Source organism: Ursus arctos, unplaced genomic scaffold (assembly GCF_023065955.2).
Source record: "Ursus arctos isolate Adak ecotype North America unplaced genomic scaffold, UrsArc2.0 scaffold_14, whole genome shotgun sequence".
Classification (NCBI taxonomy): domain Eukaryota; kingdom Metazoa; phylum Chordata; class Mammalia; order Carnivora; family Ursidae; genus Ursus; species Ursus arctos.
In genome coordinates this window covers 50,444,630-50,466,341 of record NW_026622808.1, presented here as the reverse complement: position 1 = coordinate 50,466,341, position 21,712 = coordinate 50,444,630, and the positions used below count along the sequence as shown (strand labels likewise).

General features: G+C 41.8%; 1 protein-coding gene across 17 annotated transcripts in view; it reads right to left on the bottom strand.

Moving 5' to 3' along the window:
- Positions 1 to 12,162: 12,162 nt before the first annotated feature.
- MITF (melanocyte inducing transcription factor) overlaps positions 12,163 to 21,712 on the bottom strand; it is a 215,584-nt gene continuing 206,034 nt past the window's right edge. For all 17 annotated transcript variants that reach the window (XM_048227025.2, XM_026501219.4, XM_048227024.2 and 14 more), the window contains 2 exons: positions 21,126 to 21,273; positions 12,163 to 15,721 (listed from right to left, as the gene is read on the bottom strand). In XM_048227025.2, the coding sequence (XP_048082982.1) occupies positions 15,320 to 15,721; positions 21,126 to 21,273 (550 nt within the window). In that variant the 3' untranslated portion in view covers positions 12,163 to 15,319. The remainder of the gene's footprint in view (positions 15,722 to 21,125; positions 21,274 to 21,712) is intronic.

Genomic DNA, 21,712 nt, shown 5'->3' with positions numbered 1-21,712 from the left:
GAGAAAGAGAATGGGTAAGGCAGCTTCATGAATTCATCAAGTGCCTGGATCTGTTACTCACCATTCTAAACACACGGCTTCTACTTCATGGCCCAGGATGATTGTGGCTTGCGTTTCAGCCATTGCAACTATATGAAGGACAAAGGCAAGAAGAGGACTGTACCTCTCCCCCGACCCTTAAAGATGTTTTAGTGTGTCTCCCAGCAGCCAGACGTATTCCAGGGCTGCGAGAGAAGCTGGACTACGTAGCTTTCATTCTAGGTGGTCATCTGCCCACCTGCAAATTGTGCAATACTTTATTACCAAGGAAAGGGGAGAGCAGATAGAAAGGTACCAGATACTGCCACGCAGGGTGACGTGAGAGACAGTCAGTGGTACAGAGGGGGCTGTGTTAAATAGGGTAGTCAGAAGCCTTCTCAGAAAGGAGATAACAATCAAGCTGAAATCTGAAGCATGCAAGTGAGCTCGCCATATGGGCTGTAAGGAGAGGACACCAGGCAGAAAGAATGCCTTATTTCAAAATAGATTGACTTATGCTCACAGAATAATCTTGACCTTATTTTATAAATAATATTATGCAACTATTAAGTCTTCCTGGGCTGGGTGATAGTCTCTATTCTTCTGTAATTCTTAGTTCTCCAAATTTCAAAGCATGTTACATTACGGGAATTTTCGAGTTATTGAAACAGCCAACTACTGCCACCCAGTAATTTTGTACCGGGTAGGAAGATAGTTGAGAATGCAATTAGTAACAGACTAGTTGATACATTATTTAGGGGTGTGTCTCTTGGGCAAGGGGTGGTAGCCAAGCCAGATAAAGTGTGCATCCAGTATAGTATGTCTTAGAAACCGCCGCGCGTGGTGTAAATAATGCTAGATTCAGACAAAACTACCTACAAATTAGGGTATTAAATCACAACTCACATTACAATAACATGATTTGGTTTGGTGTTCACTGGAATAGAACTGATCGTATGGAACTAATGTGATGTTTTGTGTGAATGTCACATTAGTTATGCATTTGTTACATGAGATCGTGGGTGCCAGAATGTAATTCATTGGAATAAACAGAAGAGCCTAGTGGCATTAAAGCCTAAAGCTATAAAGGGGAATTTGCCTTCATTAAGCCTTCTCATACTATAATTAAGGTGACATTACATCCAGCGCATTTTCTTAATAAATATCTCACACTGACATCAAACAAAAGAAGAAATCAGGAATACTATTTATTTCTGTAGATTTCATGTGAACAAAGATCATTATAAAGTAAGTGGTTTTTGTCTAAATATATCATACAATGACAACACATCCTAGTACTGAATAGATGGTGTGTGCGAATGCGTGTGTGCACGTGTGTGTCTCAAGCCTTTCTCTTGAGTCTATTGACCAAACCGCAGACGAAGGGAACTATGGGATCCTTATTACGCGTTCAGTGGAAGAAGCTCTAAGGATGTGTGTGTGTGTTTAACTGATCAGATTCCCCACATCTATGTGTCTAGCTATAAACCTAAGACCTAACTATGAGACCCAAAAAATCATGTCTGTTCTAGAGCTGTTACAATGTGAGCTTTATTTTCAAGGGCAAAGACTCTGGCCTTATTGCCTCTGTTAACTCCACTTAAAACAATGTTTGACATATCGTAGTTACTCAGAAAGGTTTAAATGAATGAATGGTAACTTTCATTCACAACAACTCAACAGTGAAGTCTCTATCAATGTATTTCATAGAAACGCAATATATAAGAAAACTACAACAGAAGTAAGAATTGATTTTAAAAAATGCCACATAGAAACTTATTGCATACATCCACCTCCTCCCAGCAACCTCAGTATGAAACACTGAATGTATCTAGTGAACAGGGGTCGTGGTATACGTCTTAGGTGTGCAAAAAAAGAGGACGTGTTTCATTTTTCTCAAACTAGACTTAATTTCTCCTTTCAATCTATTAAGGAGGTGGAAGATTAATCTTTGTCATTTGTGGGTTCCCTTCCTTTTCCCATGGGGTTTTGTCCAAGCTTCCTGCGAGTCTACAGAAAAGAGGCTCTGGGTGAAATGTTTGTTTTTTGTTTGTTTTTTGTTTTTTCTTGGATGAACCTTCTAGCAACAAGCAGCTCCAGGCAGCCCACTACTTCTCTGGTATTTTTCTGGTTCTGGACTGTTAAGGAGGTGGAAGATTAATCTTTGTCATTTGTGGGTTCCCTTCCTTTTCCCATGGGGTTTTGTCCAAGCTTCCTGCGAGTCTATAGAAAAGAGGCTCTGGGTGAAACAAGGCACCGTGTCCTCCATGGCACTCTCTCTGTCCTTGGCGATGGGCCCATGTGGGTGAGTGATGAGTCTTTTCTCATCCTCCCCTGCAAGGTCCCTCCCTCACTGGTTGTTTCCATCGTCAGTTCCAGGTCTTTCTGGTGGGTGATGCTGTCTAAGGCCCCATCTCGATACTGCAATCGTCATGTTTTCCTCTAGAACACTGGGTCTTCCCCAAGAACTCACCGGGGAAGAGTTTCACGTCCTCTCAGCTCTCAGATCCCATAAAACTACTTGTGATTTTTGTCATCTCTGCAGCCTTGAGCTGAAGGAACAATGCACAATCCCTGTCTCCCTCCCATACCTCTGCTCTCATCACTCTCCCTCCGACCCCCTAACCAGAGACTCTCTGTATCCATATATTTGTCCTATGCAGTGATCATGTTTTCTATTTTCCTATGAAGAGCCTTCTTGGCTTTTCCCTTTCTGAAGAAACATTCCTTTTCTGAGTCCATAAGCACGGAAACGTTGAGTTTCAGCAAGTTGTGGGTAGACCAAGGAGGAAGTTACAATATTGAGGGAAAGTTTGGCTAGAATTATAAAAATATTATTCCACTCAGTGAGCTTTCTGTAGGCAGATGAGCTGGAGCAAAGAAAGGAGGAGGGAGGCAGGGCTGGGTAGTGGGCAGGAACAGGGACCAAGGTTGCCAGAGGCATGTGCTAGAGTCCAAATCTTATGGGTTGGGATTTTCAAGGGGACACAGCAACCAGGGAAGACTAGGGACCACTCACAGAACTTGGATAATAAGTTCCAAACAGAGCCAGATTTATAGGAGGAAAGTTTTACAAAAGAAAACAAGACCTCAGATCCTTGCCACTTGCATCCAGAGTGGCGTCCACGCCCCCTTCCCTGGAATCAGAGAAAACCTGAGATTGCTAGATCAGCCGAGTAGCAGAAGTAACACTTCCTGACTTCTGAGGCCAAGTCACAAAGAGCCGTGCCACTTCTGTCTGTTGTTTTTTTGTTTTTGTTTTTGTTTTCTTTGAAACATTTACTCTGGGGTTGCTCCTTCTCAGAAACGAGCCACCATGCTGGGAGAAACCCAAGCCACGTGGAAAGGCCACATGTGGGCACTTTGGTCAACGGTCTCAGCTGAGCCAAGCCTTTTGAGTCATGCAGCCCAGGCGCCAGGCTTGTGAGTGGAGGAGCCTCCAAGTGATTCTAGCCCTCGGCCATTGAGTCACCACCGGTCCCTGGACTCTTCCCAGCTGAGGCCCCAGACATCCCAGAGCAGAGAAAACACAAGCCATCCCAGCTACGTCCTGCCCAGATTCCTGACCTACAGAATCTGTGAGCCCAACAAAATGGTTTTTGTTTGCCGCCACGATTTTGGGCTGTTTTGTTGTTGTTGTTTGTTTTGGTTTTCTGTTTGTTTTTGTTTTTTGTTTTTTTTAAATGCAGCAATACATAAGTGGAACAGTCCAGAACCAGAAAAATACCAGAAAAGTAGTGGGCTGCCTGGAGCTGCTTGTTGCTAGAAGGTCCATCCAAGAAAAAACAAAAAACAAAAAAAATAATTAGCCTCCATGGCACGAGAAGAGCTAACATTTACTGAATGTCAGTCTGTGGCAGGCACAGATCCTTTGATATGTACTGATTCAGTGAGCCCCACACTGTGCGACGTAAGGAATATTATTCACTGACATTTTACACGGGAGGAAAGAGAGGCAAGCAGAGGTTAGGTATCTTGCCCCGAGTGACAAGGCTCTAAATGGAGGGCAGTGGATTCAAACCCAGTCTGTCTCTAGCATCCATGTTCTTAACCACATTAGAGAGCCTGATATATGGGCCAGAACTTGTGGGGGTCCTGCAGAAAAATCTGCAAACCTTGAGAAGATTCTATTAGTATGTTTGATACAAGAAAAAAACTACTGGCCTTTTCCCTCAAGAAACTCTATTTAAAAGATAGGAAAAACCAAGTCTGACATCTCAAACCATTTCAAACACTATGACCAAACGCAGGTTGGGCTTTACAGCCCGTGAGGATATGCTGGCTAATAAGAGTTGCTTTTTTACAGAGAAAAGACAACTCTGGCTTCAACAAAAACACTGTGGTATAAACACAACTGGAGAGAAAATAACAACAACTGTCAAGCATGGAAAGACATGTATTTTACATTTTCTCTCATTAACCTTCACCTCGGCCCCTGCAACAGGCACTTTTATCCCCATCATCAAGATAAGAAAACTGAGGCTCAGAAAGCTGAAAGTATTTGCCCAAGAACATATCACATACCCGTAGCCTTATAAAAGGATGAGGAAAAATGCTTTTCTAGCCCTCCTTTCCCGCAGCAAATCACAGCCCACAGACAACGCGTTTGTATGAGTTTCATCACCTCTTCTATGATTTTCAATTTTGCGCAGTGTGTGTGTGTGTGTGTGTGTGTGTGTGTGTGTGTCTAACACTACGCTCAGCCGTTCCTCATCTCAAACTGGATGTGATTAAAGTTCAGCTGACAACTGAAGGAATAGTCAAGGCTGTTATCCACCCTTTTATAATAATCCCCGTAAACAGATAAAATCTGCCTGCAGGTTTCCCTAACCAAGGTGAGATTACATTTCCCAAGTTTGTTTTGCTTCTTGCTATTACGAAACAGCAACTCCATCTCATGCTCACAAAATCCTTAGATAGCTTTCAAATTCTGTTCAATGATTCTCATCTAAGCTACAAAGGGGAATTTAATTTGTTTTTGCGTAAGCAGGAAAAAACAAGAAAAGAAAAGCTCATTGATCTAGATGATTTGAATAGGAAGGCCAGTAGGAGAGGGTGAAAATCCTGAAGTAATGTCATTGAAGAAAAGGATGAAGAAGAGAAGGAAAAACAGGAGGACATAGAAGGGAGGAGAGAACATTTCTTCCTGTGAACGGTAGAGCATCGAGGATATAGTATCTGCAAGTATAACTAAACTGTAAGATCTCAAAATATAGACTTGAAATAAGTTTCTGTCTTGTGCACACAGCAGTCCAGAGGCTGGTGGCGCAGCTCTGCCACAGTCATCACGGCACCTACTCCTTCCAAGGAACGGAGGGCTACTCACATCTGATTATCTGGAATGGAATGACCTGGTCCCACCGAGTTGCAAGGAAGGCTGGAAAGAAAGGAAGCCAGCACCGTGGCTAGAAGCTGAGCAAAAATTCAGAGCGTTATATTACTAAAAGGAAGAAGAGACAACAGATGTTGGGGGACAGTTATCAGTTTATGGCATAGTCCAGGGGTCGGCCTGCTACCTGTTCCCGAATCGCCTGTGAGCTAAGATGGCTTTTACAGATGAATGTTTACAATCAGTGCGACGCTGAAGAACACTGACTTTGAACCCAATTAAGCAAGATGTTGCTCCTTCCCAAAAAGGCATTTCATTCTTCTCATGAGTAAAACTGTGTTGCAAAAATTGTACTCGATCCTCACGATTATACTTTGAAACTCATTAATGTAAAATCCCTGGAAATTTGTTTTCTCCCTTCTCATTCACGTATCAGCATCACATCCTTGATTTTTCCTGTTGGCCCACAAAGCCTACGGTATTTACTACCTGGTTCCTTAAGGAAGAAGTTGCTGACCATTGTCATCGTCTGAGCTGGACTAATTCCTGCAAAGTGTAGAGAGAACGGCCTGTGAGTGGTGTAGGAACCCAAAGCCCGTGATCCCACAGAGTCTGGAGGGGGTTTCTAATCATATTAAAACTTCCTTAACCAAGTCACACACCCGGCAACTTCTGTTTGCTAAAGTCCAGTGGGAAATAGGAGAGTAGGAGAAAACAGTCTCTGCACAGCCACAGTCTATGCCCGAAAGCTGAGACACTGCGCATAAGAAAGCCCCAATCTTTATCGGCGGCCCGTTTCCCTCCTACAAGACACAGTTCCGTTATCTGTCCATGACTTGACTGGGTTAGCAGTTCTCCCCAGCCCACGGCTGGGCTGCAGCAGTACACTGGAAGCGGTTGGGGAGGAAAGAAGACAGGGTAACAGCACTGTCTCTAGGGCCCTTAATACAGGGACCACAACCCCCATTCCAGCTCTGAGACCCCCAAGGACACCACCGTCTTACAGCTCAGTGAAATAAGGATCTTACAGATGATCCTGCACCATCAAGCTCAGGTAAAATTATATTCATTATATTCTGTCTCAAAAGGCCGGGAAAAATACACATGAGAAAGTCTATTATCAAAATAGTGAAGAGAAAGTGTGAACCATTTAAAGCCACAAGTTACATTACTTAATTCATATGGAACTTGAACTCTCCCATGAACTCACGGAAATAGGATGTGATGACGTCCTTGTAAACATGTTTCTACAGTCGTAGCAAGCACATTCTTTCAACCTAGTACTTTTTTCCAATCTTACTTATGTCTTATGTTATTTTAAAAAAATACTGCATAGTTATTGATAATATGGCGGCAAAAATCGCCAGTACTTTTCTATTGACTGCAAATATGATTATTTTATATACAAGTGACAGGAAACCAGCTCATTAGTTTAAGGAAAGGAGGAGGGGGCGGAGGAGAGGGTGGGGAAAGGTAGATGGGGAGGGGGAGGAAGAGAAGAAGAACAAAAAACAGGCTCTGAAGGAAATAAACAAGATGGCATATTTAAAAAGTACAAATAGAACTTCCTTTCTGAAAGGTAGTCAGTGCCTTCTTCTCTGAGGAGGTAAAATTTAACCTGAGCCCTAAATGAGAAAGAGTCGAGTGGTAGAAGATCAAGAGGACGGCACCCACAGATGGAAAGGACAAGTGAACAAGGGCCGTAGGAGGACCACCTTCCCAGCTTTCAGGGCTGTCCCTTTCCCCTCCAGAGGGACAGAGGCCACCTGGCTCGATGGGTGGAAACATGAGGAGGCACAACCCATCAGTCTGTTCCATGCCCCTGGCAACGGGGATGGGTCCCAGAATAAGCACACTGGCCAGTCTGGGCCCAGGAGGGTCTGGGAGAGAAACACCTGTTCCAGGCTGGTTGATAAACTGTAGGAGTGTGTTGGGGCCATCAGTCACTCTTCACCTCACGGAGAGAGCCTGCATGCGAATGAAGCCAACAGAGAGGAGAGCAGACATGAGTAGGAGACAGAAAACCATTCATGACATTGTCGTCTGAAGATCTGAAGTCATTGTACCGAGTGTCATCCGTGGAGTTTTTTTGCGATGTGACCAGCAAATCTCCCTTTCCAGTTTGAGCCAAATGGGAGCTTGGTTTCTGTCATGTGCATGTGAAAACACCCTGACAGCCCAGGGGGCTTTGGAAAGGATGGAAGTAAGAGTTCTTGTGTATTTAGAAGAACTTGTGCTTCGAGAGTCCTTTCAACATCTTATTGAAGAACTCAGGTCTTAGGATCTCCACTTTGGGGGTGGGGGGTGGTGAGAGCTGGAGAATCGTTTGTGGAAAACTAGCCACGAATGATGAGGAGGGAGAGAGAACTCTAGGGATTGAATACCTTCTTTCCCTCCCTTTCCATCATCCTGCCATTAAGGTAGAGGAAAGAAAAATCCCAAAATGATGCACGTGGGAAAAGCAAGAGACTGGCAAAGGGAGGGCTTGCCCAAACCTCTTGAGATCTACAAGAATGAGTACTTGTAGTTTTTCTGCCCAGAATCTCCTCCCAATTTTAGCACAGCATCACTCCTTTGCAGTCTGGGTGAATTAACCCCACCTTCCTTTCCCTTGGTCCACACGGTTTAGGTGCAGCTGAGGGAATCTAGTGGAGTGGACCATGTGACCCAGACCTGGCCAATCGGCATGTTCCATCTTCTTGCCATGGTGGTCTTACTCAGTGGGCCTGACCAGAACTGATACAGGGACTTGACAATAGACACTGGGAAGGAAGTGTTGGCTTTCAGCAGGACTGGGGGGTCTGCATGGGGAAGAGTCACCTGCAGAGAGGAATATGGAATCAAGAAAATGAGAGACAGGCAGACTGAATGCCTTTGAGCCCTTAAATTCAGACATACGTGAAGTTACATTTACCATTTCAACTTTGTGGTCATATAAGCCAACAAATTCCTCGGTCCCACCAGAGCGAAGTTCCTCTGTTCACCATTTCTTTCCAGGCAGAGAGTGGGGGCTGAAAAAAAATATCATAAAAAAGGCATTGAATGAAAGAAATCTCTGATCTCATTTTTAAGGAATAGAAAGATGTGGTAATGTGTTTTCCCTCAGACTTTATAATACGGCTATTTCAATTCTGTAACAATCTTAATACTATAATATACCAGATCCTGACAATTAATGTGGCTTTTGTGGGTTGGCCCACAACCAATTAACTGAACTTTTGAGATATAACCTATCTGTTAGGATTAGCTTGCATTAAAAAAGAAATCATTGAGGGGAGCCAGGCTGGCTCAGTCGGTGGGGCCTGCGGCTCTTGATCTCAGGGTTGTGAGTTCGAGCCCCACGTTGGGTGTGGAGATTACTTAAAAATAAAACCTTAAAAAAAAAATAAATCATTGAGAAGACTATGTAAGTTCTGAATACTACATAATTCTTCCTACCTCCCTTCCACCAAAAACGAATGAGCAGGACCCAAAGTCATAAACCCCTTATACAGTAGCCAAGATCTGTCCCCAGCTTCCCACACATCAGGTATTCGTATTTAAAGGGGTGAGACACATGCAATATAAAGGACTACTTCTTACCAGTCATAGAAAACGTACATTGAATGTGAGCATAAGAGAATTTATATGTCCATTGAAAATGATAACATAAATTACTTTTTAAATTCACGAATACTACTATTTTAATGGCAATAGTTTCCTTAACCAGCATTTTATATTTGCAATGGAAATCCAAACCGAAGCAAATCTGCTTATTCAGGAAGAATTCTTTAGTGACAATGGCTTCTACCTGCAGAATAATAAACAAATGGAAACCTACTTAACCCAGGAATGAAAGAAATTATCTCTTATCAACTCTAATGTCTGTAAAATCTCTGGAATTTCCCAAACTATGTTCTTTGGAACCATGAACAAGTGTTTTACACACACACATACACACAAAATCTTGTGGTCAAATAAGATGGTGAAACATTAAATACTATTCTCAATCCTGAAAACTCTCAGTGCCTATTAGCATATTGGAGAATGTGGGAAGTCTCGCAGGACAGATACCTACCTGTTCAAATGTGTTAAACACAGCATTTCCCAGCAGTAAGTTCCTCAACATGAAATACGCTGTTTTGCTTCCTACCCCAACCTCCAAGCCCCAATGCCCCAAAGCAACTTTTGGAACAGCTTGTGGCACTAGTTCCATGAAGCAAAGTTTGGGAAACACTAGTTTAGTGGTTTCTATCTACACAGATTTTGCTGTCTGAATAATCTGGAAGGCATTTTGAGTGACAATTGCACCCATTTGGATTTAACTTCAACTGACTCCATAATTAGAAATTTAAAATGCAAATTTTTCAAAAGCAAACTGCCTTTACCATTTAGAAATGTTGCTGAGACTTCTTGGATTTGCATACAGCTGTATTACTTTCCAGTATATCTGGTATAGGTAATAGGCTCCAAAGACCTATAAATATTGAACACAAATAAGATTAGCCATGTCTACATTTTATGTATAAACAAGGGCTTGACAATTTTAATATGGCAAATGCGCTCTGCTTTTTTTCTTTCTTTTTTTCTTTTCTTTCTTTTTTTTTTTCTTTTCTTTTTTTTTTTTTTGGTACATGCCTCTTGGGAAAACTGGGAATGGAATGGAAGCTTTTTCATTTGTATTCCGCACAAGATGTATATTACGGATTCATGTGAGTATGGGTGAGGACATGAAGCCATTGCTAGAGAGCCTCGTGTGGCAGCAAAGAATTAAGAGATCATCACCATCTCTCACTAAATATAATGAAAATCTAACTTTACAACACTCCTCTTAAACGAGCTTGCCTCATGCTACTTGGCTATGCATTAAATCTTGGCATATACAAAAAATAAAAACAGGGTAGTTCTAAAGGTTCATTTATGTTGGCTGGATTATGAAGATTAACTCCTCAGATGGTGTTCCAAGGAAGTCATCAAATGTAAGTATAATTGAAAATAAAAACCTGAAAACCATTTAAATATTGATAGGAACGCGAACAGACAGGATATAGTCAAGACATCACTCTTTAGATACGTAACATCAGTGTATATCATAAAGGATTAAAAAGTTCAATTCTCTAAGGAATATAATGGAGATTTCAACTTCAGTAAAGCACATTTCCTGGGAATAATATAGCATAATTATTCTCATGGCAGAGGCACCCGTGCAGATTACACACATTTAATACAATTTAAGTTTTAGGTCATTTGTGCTGCTGATGTTTTTAAAAGGTGATAAATTGGGTTTCTTATTCTCTAAAATATTCTAACCCCGGGTCCTAGATACAGTGCGGTCCTCTTCTCCAAAGCACCCGGTGCCTTCAGTCACCTTGCCAGTTCCCACGAATATTAGCTCCGTGCTAAAATGCAGCGTTTCTCAAACAGCGCGTGCCACCGTTGATACACACGATGATTTTAGGTAAGTCCAGGGAGAGGGCTCCATTTTACTCGTGGAGGGGATTGTGATAATATAATCACAGCTACCATTCACTGAGGACTTCCTACGTGCGGCCAAGCAGAAATTCTAGTCTGTTCATTTGAATGGCCTTCACAAGACCACCACGTGGTCGCCTCTGTTACGATCACCAAACAACAGAAAGGAAATTGAGGCACCGAGAGGCTAAGTAGCTTGTTGGAAATGGGCAGAGACAAGATTATGCTGCCAGTCCGTGTTTTGTCACTTCGTGGATAGATTTACCTGTGAAGTGGGTTCACTTAATAAAATATTTAATAAATCTAAGTCTGTGAATACGAAACGAAGTCACACGAGCTGTAGGCAAATGTGCAATGTTCAGGGATCGATGCTCTAACACACAGGCTATGTTTTTTTGTTTTCTTTTGGCAGGGGGAAGCTCGAGCTTAAGGATCCTTAGAGATTGTAGGGTGACTCTGAAGAAGCGATTGCCAGGTCGGGGTTACAGTTCAGCTACAGACCTCCTGGGATGAACAGCTCCAACCTTCAGCTTACCTGCTTTCAAGGCTGCCCGGCAAACTTCTTGTTGAGATAGGAAATCTTCCTACTTTTACACATTTTTAAGGCATCACATAATCACATTTCTATGGGAAATATAAATAATTCAAATAACTCTGAAAAAGAAAGGGCTTGATTATTGTATATTACAATTTAAGAAAAAAAATCAAATTTAACAAAAAGCTGACAATCAGATCAGAAACGTTATAGGAAGTTTCTTGCTCATTTTCTCCAGAGGTTAAACCAGAATATTTTTTAAAGAGGGCAGAAGTTTAAGGTCTAGCTAGGGAATAAAGACATGTTTTGTCTGACACTTCCCAAGTCAAATCCAACATTTATCAAATGATTCTTAAGTGCTGTATTTAAAAAAAATACAGCCAGGAGCTGGCAACCTGGGTATATTAAGCTCTCATTATTGTAAATTTGTATTTTAAAAACCCAGTGTCTTTTTCGTAAATATGCAAGGGATTCTCTGACAATTTCTCTTCTTGTAAAGCCACCTCTCACTAAAACATGTTCAATAAAACTCCTATATCTAAAATGAATTCTTGGCATCTGGGAGTTTAAAATCTCCCCCAAATTCAGAAGGGGAAAAAAAGCTGTATAATTATAGTTCATCTGAGTGCAAGTCATAATCAAAAATGTTGAAAACCCAAAGTAATATCTTAGAATGGCATTTAAAACAAAAAAAGTACTTACTGGCATTTTAAAATTTTTCCTGCAATTTGTTATTCGTTAAATCAGAAGAAAATGTGCGCTACCATTTTGGCTAAGGCAAACAATGTTCGAAATTGTCATTAACTAAAAACAAATGGCCACCACTATGTGAAAAACCAAATGCTTTAATGAGGCTATCAAGAACAACAGTTCAATTATTTCATTGGATACATTAATATCGATCCATAATATACAGTGCTATGGACCATACAGAAATTATTGCTGCATCCAACAGCAGGTGACTATATTATTAACATTACAGTACCAAGCGTCCGCAAGAGACAGTCATTTGTCATTTTTTTTCAAGAAATAGGGTTTTTTAATATACTGTTATCAACACCAACTTTTCCCCAGTGCATTTTTAAAAAATATTAATAAGTGCATTCCTTTGTGCTTTATTTTATATCTCTTAACTTCCTATGTATTTTATTTGTTCTTATTGCTTTATTATTTAAAAACAACCAGAAAGAATTTTGTCATCCTATGTATGACCAGATCGGTTGTAGGGTTTTTGGCAAAGTCAAAAGGTTTGGTATTTCCATTGCCTTCCTGGAGGCAGGTGGACAAGTTTGGCATTTTGGTCATTCCATACGGAGGCCCAACCCCGAGTCAAAAGTCTGCTCTCAGGGATGGGGGGGAGTAGTGTGGATCGTTCTCTCATTGTCACAAACGACGACCCCAGACCACTGCTTCTTGGCTTAACTAGTCCCTAAAACAAATCCACACTCGATTTGGCAAAAAAGAAATAAATAAAACCACCCCCGAGGCTGCAGCATTCTCCTGGGCTTCCTTCCTGCCACTCCCAGAAATTGTCTCTTAAGAAGGGGATAGGGAAGCAGGAGACAGTGAGCTCAGGAGTTGCGGAAGTCAGGATAGTGGTGCGAGATGCCATGCTTTCTCTCAACAGAGCTTTCTCTAAGGTCACTTAGCCCTGGCCATATTCCCTGGGCCAGGGGCTAGTCAACCTGGCTCCGTTTTTAAGAACCCTCACCATCAGCTGAAGAAAACAAGCATCATACCGTCGCGATCTTTGACTTCTGCACCCAGCTCCCCTCCCCCCATATAAATATGAAGAGAAAAATAGACAATGCTATGATTGTATCAATGAACACTATGGTACAGTTAGCTGTTCATGCAGATTTGCATCACTATTCTAGGAAAAGAGCTATACAATTAAGGGGATTGAAAGAATGGGAATTAATTTTCCCTACCCCCTTCGGTAATAAAGCTATAAAACTGATAGCATCATCAATGTTTCCAAGAATTCTCATTGCCCAACGTGCATGGGAACTATGCAGTTGATTATTTTCACGGAAGCCCTCCATTCATACATCTGACAATCACACCTTCTCTTTGAACCCTCCAATACCCATCCGCCAGTTCGTATTTGACATTTAAACTCATTTTCCTTTTTTTAAAAAACCCCTCCTGAATAAGGTTTCCTGATGAAAGAAGTTGGCACTCTGTCACTAAAATATATTTAATATGAAAAATATCTGAAGGAAAATTGGAAGCTCTTATATTGTCTACATAGGCACCATGCTCCATGTTCCTCTTGACTATAGATACCATCTTGAAACTGTCTCCTATATTACGGTTCAGTCAGTGCTAGTCCAAAAAAGACTACTGCTATATTTAAGGCACTTCATTCTGAATGGATATGCTTTATGCCACTTGCTATTCAATTGTAGGCTGCTACTGAGAAATTCCATTCAACAGCCTGGCTCTTAACACCATATGTCAGCTGTATAAAACACGTAGGCCAGATAGATTACATGTAACGCTACTGTTATTGCAAAGGACTACACAAGTAGATAATGCACTGAAACTAACTTACAACTTCGCTGCTTGTTAAAACACTGCTATCAAGTAACAGTAATTTGCCAATACAGTATTTCTCTCCTTCCAAAAATTCAGCAAGCGTTTGCTGAAATAAACCCCAATTTCAATGACCATAATGGGCGTATTAACGCTATGGTTATCAGTCTCCAAGAATATTGCTACTTTTATATCACTAAAAATAAATATGTAAGTTTATTTTCTCTAGAAAGCCACTTTTAACCTATTAATACTACACCTTAAATGTGTGGAAAAAACAGTTCCGAGTGAGACTGTAATATACAAAATATTCGCAAAGCTCTCTTTAAACACAAGACCTTGCATAAAAGTTTTCTTTCACGTGTGTACAAAGAATGCGGAAAACCACCAGTGAGTTGTAAAAATATTGAAAACTTGCCATTTTAAGATGCATATTCTTACAAATTAATACAAACATACTGAAAAGAACGATGATAATAAAGAATCTGTACAAATCAAATGAACAGTAAAACATAATTTAAAAATAAAAATAGGAAAGCCAATTAGAAATGTGCCCAGTTTGGTTTACTTTATCAAAAGTGAAATTGAAGAGAAAAAAAAAAAGACAACTTTCAGTGCTCCTCAATATGTTACTTTGAGAGGACACTCATTTCCTTTTCAAAATAAAATATATCTTATGGAAACTTGAATCACACCCATTGATGAGGAAAACTGTAACAGAGCACAGAGCGAAGGACAGTAAGATTAGAGCCCATGTTTCAGAGCCTAGGTCTCTAACCCTTCAATTTCACTTGCACCTAAGTAAGGGATCAGTTACATTTTCTAACCAGACAATCCTTATGAAATTGGGTGCACTTTTTTTTTTTCTTTTACAGAATATCGTATTGCCTTAAATAGTTTGCAGTAGAAAGACTAAACGCTGTTAGATGGTACTGGATCTTTAAGGCAGTACCAATGAATCAATACATTGACAAAATAAAAAAAGGTTAGTGTGGATTTCTTCCTCTCTTTCCTTAATCTCCTTCTCTTTTTTTTTTTTTTTTAATTTTTGGTTGCTTTACATTCTTTCGATTAAACTTTACATTTAATTTCCAAAGATGTCACAGGCATAAAAATCTCAAACCAAGTTTCCCCTGAATAAAAATGGACAGAAATTTCTCTGGTGCAAAATCCTCTTGCTCAGAGAGCTAAAGTCCGGGAGGAATTCAGTTCGCAGATACTGTACACTCATTGTACAATACTTTGGAGGCATCTGTAGTTGTATAATAGAATATACAAGTCTGTTTCACAAAATTCTAAAAATAAAATATATCCTGGGCTATCGATAAAGCATGAAAAAAACTTTCATATTAAAGGAAAATTATCAAGAAACCCCGTGCGGGGAAATTATGAAACCTACGAATCAAGAAAGGAAGCAGTTTCTGAAAGCGCAGGGCAGGGAGGGCCCGCTAACAAGCGTGTTCGGCCTCTTCCATGCTCATGCTGCTCCTTCGGCTGCTCGTTTTGGAAGCTCCGGGGGACACTGACGAAAGCAGCGGGTCAGTTACGCCAACGGGAGACAGAGTGTCATCCATCAGGATGTCTTCCAGTTTGGATCCCATTTTCGTGGGGATGCTATAGGCTTGGTTACTCTCGGTCCCGGCTCCGAGGTTGTTGTTGAAGGTGATGGTGCCGTCTGTGAGATCGAGCGTCGTCGTGCACGGTAGGTCTGCGTGATGCTGAAGGAGGTCTTGGCCGCAGTTCTCGAGAGTGGGTTCTTGCTTGATGATCCGATTCACCAGATCGGGGGAGCAGAGGCCCGTGGATGGAATAAGTGAAAGTCCGTGAGCTCGAGCCTGCATTTCAAGTTCCTAAAATCAAAGGAAAAAAATCAGATGTTTCAAGAGGCGGAGAACAGAGGATTGGAGGGCAGTGAAGTACTGTATGCGATACTACGACGAGGCATACACGTCGCTATGTATTTGTTCTAACTCGTAGGACACACAACACCAACAGTAAACTCTAGGGTTAACAGGGGCTTTGGGTGATGGTGTCGCATGGTACAGGTTCATCGGCCGGAGCAAACGCACCGCTGAGGGGGGGGTAGCGGTGGAGGCTCTACCCGCATATGGGCAGTCTCGCTCCCTTCTCCTCAATTTCGCTGTGAACCTAAAACTTCCCTAAAAAGTAAAGTATTAGGGGCGCCTGGGTGGCTCAGTGGGTTAAGCATCTGCCTTTGGCTCAGGTTGTGATCTCAGGGGCCTGGGATCGAGTCCCATGTGGGCTCTCTGCTCAATGGGGAGCCTGCTTCTCCCTCTGTGCTCACTCTCTTTCTCTCTCACTCTCTCTCAAATAAATACAAATCTTTTTATAAAAAGTAAAGTATTAAAAAAATTAAACACTTAGAGGAAAAATAAATTATTAAAACAATATTATTTTGCTCTTTTCAATTAATAAATGCTCTTTCTTAAAATAGAGTAGGGGAACCACTGGTAGTATCTGACATGAGTTTTAGGTGTTTCACGGATTTCATTAGGTACTAAATACAGAGACAGTCTCTTCCAGATGTTAATATTCATGAAGATAAATTTTAAAAACACAGAAACAAAAACATAAAAAGAAAATTTCAAAATGTGAGCTGATTAAAGGAAAATGTTCAGGAAATAATACAGTTCTGGGGTCCCTAAACTGCGTGCACATATCCAGGGGTTCTGCAGGGAACTCTCATTTTCAGGTATCTGGGGCAATAGCACGCTGCTCCGAGAACTACCAAACTCAACACAGTTCACAGTCTCAGCATTAACCTGTGCGACATGCTTCTTCAGCACACGTCGTTGCGAAGCCAGGCCCTTAGTGGTTGCTGTGATAAAAAGGAAGGATTGCATGAAAATCAGCACAGGATGAGAAATGAGGAGGCACGGCACTGTCCAACCAGATTCTGAGGCTGCAGAAGCTGTGCAGTGCGCAACAGACACACACGTCCCATCAGAAGGTAATGTAGTTATTCAAAAATAAAATAAAAATGTTATTTTTCTCTTTTGGCTTATATGTCTTGTATTTTCAAATGGCGACTAAGTTGTTAGGACCTAAATATTCATTAAGTTGCTTGGACCTAACAAAGAAATGGTAGGTATTCCTTTGGCCTAGGGCACAGGGAAACCCTTACTAAGATACGAAGGGTATCACGACCTAATAAAGCCTGGGTGGGAATGCCGAAACTTGTAGAAGTTGTACACAAGGAACTGAAGTTTGAGAAATGTCGCTTAACTCATCTTACCAGGGCCAAGGGAAGTGTTGTGTTTACTTGGTTTCTGTTTCTTTTAATTCCAAAAAGAAGTTCTGATAGGGAGGATGAATAATTTCTTTCTACGCTTTCTTCACATCCTTCATATTATGGGCTGAATTGAAAAATTCGTTATGTTCCAGGGTCGTGAGATCAAGCTCCAAGTCGGGCTCCCCGCTCAGTGCCCAGTCTGCTTGAGAGCCTCTCCCTCTGCCCCTCTCCGGACTAGTGCATGCTCTCTCTCTCTCTCTCAAGTAAATAAAATCAATCTTGAAAAAAGAAAAATTTGTATGTTCAAGTCCTAACCCCCAACACCTCAGAATCTGACTGTGTTTAGAGTTACTGTTTTTTAAAGGGGTAATTAAGCTCAATGAGATTATGTGCATGGGTCCTAGTGCATGGGTCCTAATCCAACCTCCAACAGCAAGGATGTCCTTAGAAGAAGAAGAGATTAGCATATGATCTCACTGATATGTGGAATTTAAGAAACAAGGCAGAGGAGCAAAGGGGAAGAGAGGAAAAAATAAAATAAGATGAAATCAGAGAGGGAGACAAACCATAAGAGACTTTTAATCATAGGAAACAAACTGAGGGTTGCTGGAGGGGAGGGGGGTGGGGGGACGGGGTGGCTGGATGATGGGCATTGGGGAGGGTATGTGTTGTGGTGAGTGCTGGGTGTTGTGTAAGACTGATGAATCACAGACTTGTACTCTGAAACAAATAATAAATCATATGTTAATTAACTGAATTTAAATTAAAAAAACAAAAGAAGAAGAAGAGGACATTAGGACACAGAGACACACCTAGGTAAGACCATGGGAAAACACAGGGAAAGGCAGTCTCCAAGAGAAGCACAGAAAAACCAATCCTGCCCACACCCTGACCCTGGATTTCCAGCCTTCAGAACTGCGACAAGAGTCACCTCTGGTGTTTCAGCCACCGGACCTGTCGTATCTGTTAGGGCGGCCCGAGCAGACTCATGCACTTCCCAAGTGTCACAGCCTCCCCGGGCTCCTCATTTCAAAATGCCTTCCAAGCGAGCTCTTTCCACTCTCCCTGAGTATCCCTGGACCCTCCTAAAATGAACCCAACTGACTCTCGTTGAGCGTTCTGCTTCTAGGTGCCAAGACGATCCTTTCTATGCTGGTCCTACACTAATATAATAATGACACCATAAAAACTTGAAGCAAGTCACCCTGCCTCTCGAGGAGGGAAAAGTAGCCTCCCACGTGATCCAGCCGTTCAACCTTTGCCCATAAGCCTAGAAATGCATGTTCCTGAAAAGTCATGTTCAGTGTCTAGTACAGATCATTCCCAGGACGCAGGACCCGTAAGAGACGGGAGCCTGAGATGTCACACAAGGGTGTACATGTTCCTTTGCTCGAGCTCCAGAAACACAAGTCTCTTCAGGCATCGTTTTAAAGCCTTGGGCTGTTTAATAAAATTACCGTTCCAATGATATTAAGCTTCCTGCTCTTTCTTCTGTGAAAATGTCTGCATGCGTCACTTGGAGTGAAAATGAAAGGGAGCCCTTAGGCCCAAGCTTAACACATGCACTATTGTAAATCTACACCAACATGCTAAGAAGAACAGCTCCTCCACACACGTAGGTTGTCTTAAAAAGAAAAAAAAAAGTTGGATGAAAAGAGGCAACCATCTTACTCTGACCTCTTGTTGTTTAATTAAAAATGGTTATCAGTTGATGAAAGCGTGACTTAGATTTCTACGCAATGTGCTAAGTTTCACCTGGAGAAGTCAGGCTCATTGCATGGCAGAGCCTTCCCACCTAATAATGTTTTCCGTGATATGCAAGAGTTCTATAGGCCGCCTCACACTGTCACTGGAAGAAACTCATGACAGCGTCACCGTGGCAGTTCCAATCCACATTTTTCACGATATTCATATTCCACACGAAGAGATGTGTTTGGGTGCTGAAAGCAAAACCTAGCTTCTCTTTCAAAATAGTTCCTAATGTTTTAACATTTGTATAAGGAAACAACGCGTTAGTAGAAACTGCTTTTATCAAACGGGCGTGGTAAGTTCAAGTGAAAAGAACCTATGGCTAGTTATTGAAGAGATCACGTGAACATAAAACAAACAACAAAAACCAAAAAAAAGATTTTTTAAAAAAGGACTTTCAAATGACATGCAGCCTCTGCTTCACTGTGGACATTCTAAAATGCACCCCGCAGAGGAGAACCGTCTACCTGCCGGAGATCACTGCACTGCAATGAGAGGAGTGATACTGGGAAATGTCATCCGTGTTCTGGGGCATTCAAAAGATCGGGGCCCAGTATTATAAATGAATTACTCTGTTAAAGAGGTTCGGTGTCCGGGATTAACACGACCAGATCAAACACACTGCTGTCTGAAGGGTCAGGCTTTGTTTGCCACAAACAGTTGCGTTGGAAACCTGAAAAAGTGGTAAAAGGGGGTCCATCTACTCAAGAAGAAGGTACTCCGTTATCTCTTACTGGCGGACGGTGTGCAAGGTCAGCAAGTAAATGAAAATTACTCTTGCCAACTCCTTTGGTCGTCAGCAGAGAGTCCATTTTTCTTTGTCTCCTTCAAGAGAGTTTCAGAGGAAGTTATGTCTTTACACTCAGCATGAGGGCCCGAGTGCCTAAGAGGAGAACCAGGAGCCGGTACTATAGAAGGATTGCCCCATCTCACACTTCACACTGCGATATACACTCAATACATAGAATGACAGAGGGACGCCGCATATTACAATTAGTATTTCTCCCTCTAAGAATAAATAGCGTGAGTTAAAGATACATATGGTATAATTTCACTATCTGTAACTATTTCTAGAATTTTTATCTTGATGATAAGATCCTCTGGATGTCTCCAAGTTCCCTATAAACATGGGCTTTCACCATGGGCTACACACCCCCACCAAATACTAAGGCATCTTGGTATTTCACAACTTCAATCAATTCTCATTATTTGAGATAATTATTGCTATTGACTGAATGTGTCTCCCCCCACCCCAAAACTCATAGGTTGAAATCTAATCACCAATGTGATATAGTTGGAGGTGGGGCTCTGGATAGTGATTGGGTCATGAGGATGGAGCCCTCCTGAATGGGATTCATGCCCTTATAGAAGAAACACCAGAGAGCTCTCCCCCCCTGCTGCCATGTGAAGACCCAGGGACACTACCCTGTCCATGAAACAGGAAGCAGGCTCTTACCAGACACCGAATCTACCTGCACCTTGATCTTGGACTTCCTAGTCTCCAGAACTTTGAGAATAATGTTTGTTGTGTAAGCCACTCAGCCTGTGGTATTACATTACAACAGTCCAAATGCACTAAGACGGTTATGCTCTATAACGTCGCTCTGAACCCTGAATTAGTAAATACCAAACGATTGCTTCTGGAGGAAATGCAGAGTTAGGTTTCTATGAGTATCTTAGTCACATTTTCATGAACTGATCAACACGTAACCTTGTTTTATGTTTAAAGACACCTTAATATATAGTTGATTCATGAACGTCGAACTCACAGCCAACAGCACTGCAACTCACCTATGAAGGAAACTTATCTCCATAAGACACCTCACAGCCTTTTCAGGCTTAGAACACCAGACAACTTCAGTAATACTCTTAGGGGCCATTTTAAACAGCAAAATTCACCCATAAAACCCACCCAGAAATGTGAAAAGCATGGGACTAAGGACCATGAAAAGGATGCTTATTTATAGTGTTAGCTGAAACAAGACAGCAGGTCATCGCCTTGGTCAACCTTAACTCCAATTAGCCACTCTGCACATGTCCATCAATGACCAGGAGAGGGCCACGAACGCTGGTCTTGGGCTTACAGTAAGTTTTTATGAGTAGCAAATGCACAAATAGGGAATCCATAAATAACGAGTATCTGCTGTATTAGGATCACATAAATCAAGTCCCCCATGGCTCATTATATCCCCTCTCCTCCCACTTCCAAGTCAGGGACATACTGCAGACCCCTCACAACACACGCCCCGTACCTGTATTCTGAGCAACAAATGCCGGTTGGCGTGCTCCAGTTTCTTCTGTCGGGTTTCAAGTTCTTTTGCGCGTTGCTGTTCTCGTTGCAACTTTCGGATATAGTCCACAGATGCTTTTAAGATGGTTCCCTTGTTCCAGCGCATGTCTCTGTAGCGAAGACGAAAAAAGCCTTTTTTTGGGATTTGAGGCACAATGAAAATTCATTCAGGGCGTTCGATTTCTAAAGATACCGTAACAATGACACGCTGATGACAGGCTGTCATTCGCTGGGTGTTTGCCATGCGTCGGACACTGTCCACCCACTTCTTAGACATTAACCTACTAAACCCAGACAAGCACTTTGGAGGGGAGGGCCGCTTGTGCTCGTGCTGAAACAGACACTGTTCAATAGGCCCTTGGTCCCAGAGCTACTCTCAGGTGGAGTCAGGATTTAAATTCAGTTCTGTTGATTACAAAAATCAATATTCTTAAAAACTATATTAAAGAGCTATAGGTTTCTAGGACTATCACAATTAACTCATTCAGACAGGCAGAATAAGCTACAGTTAGAAAAAAAAAATTCTGTGAGATCCTACTACTTGACCAC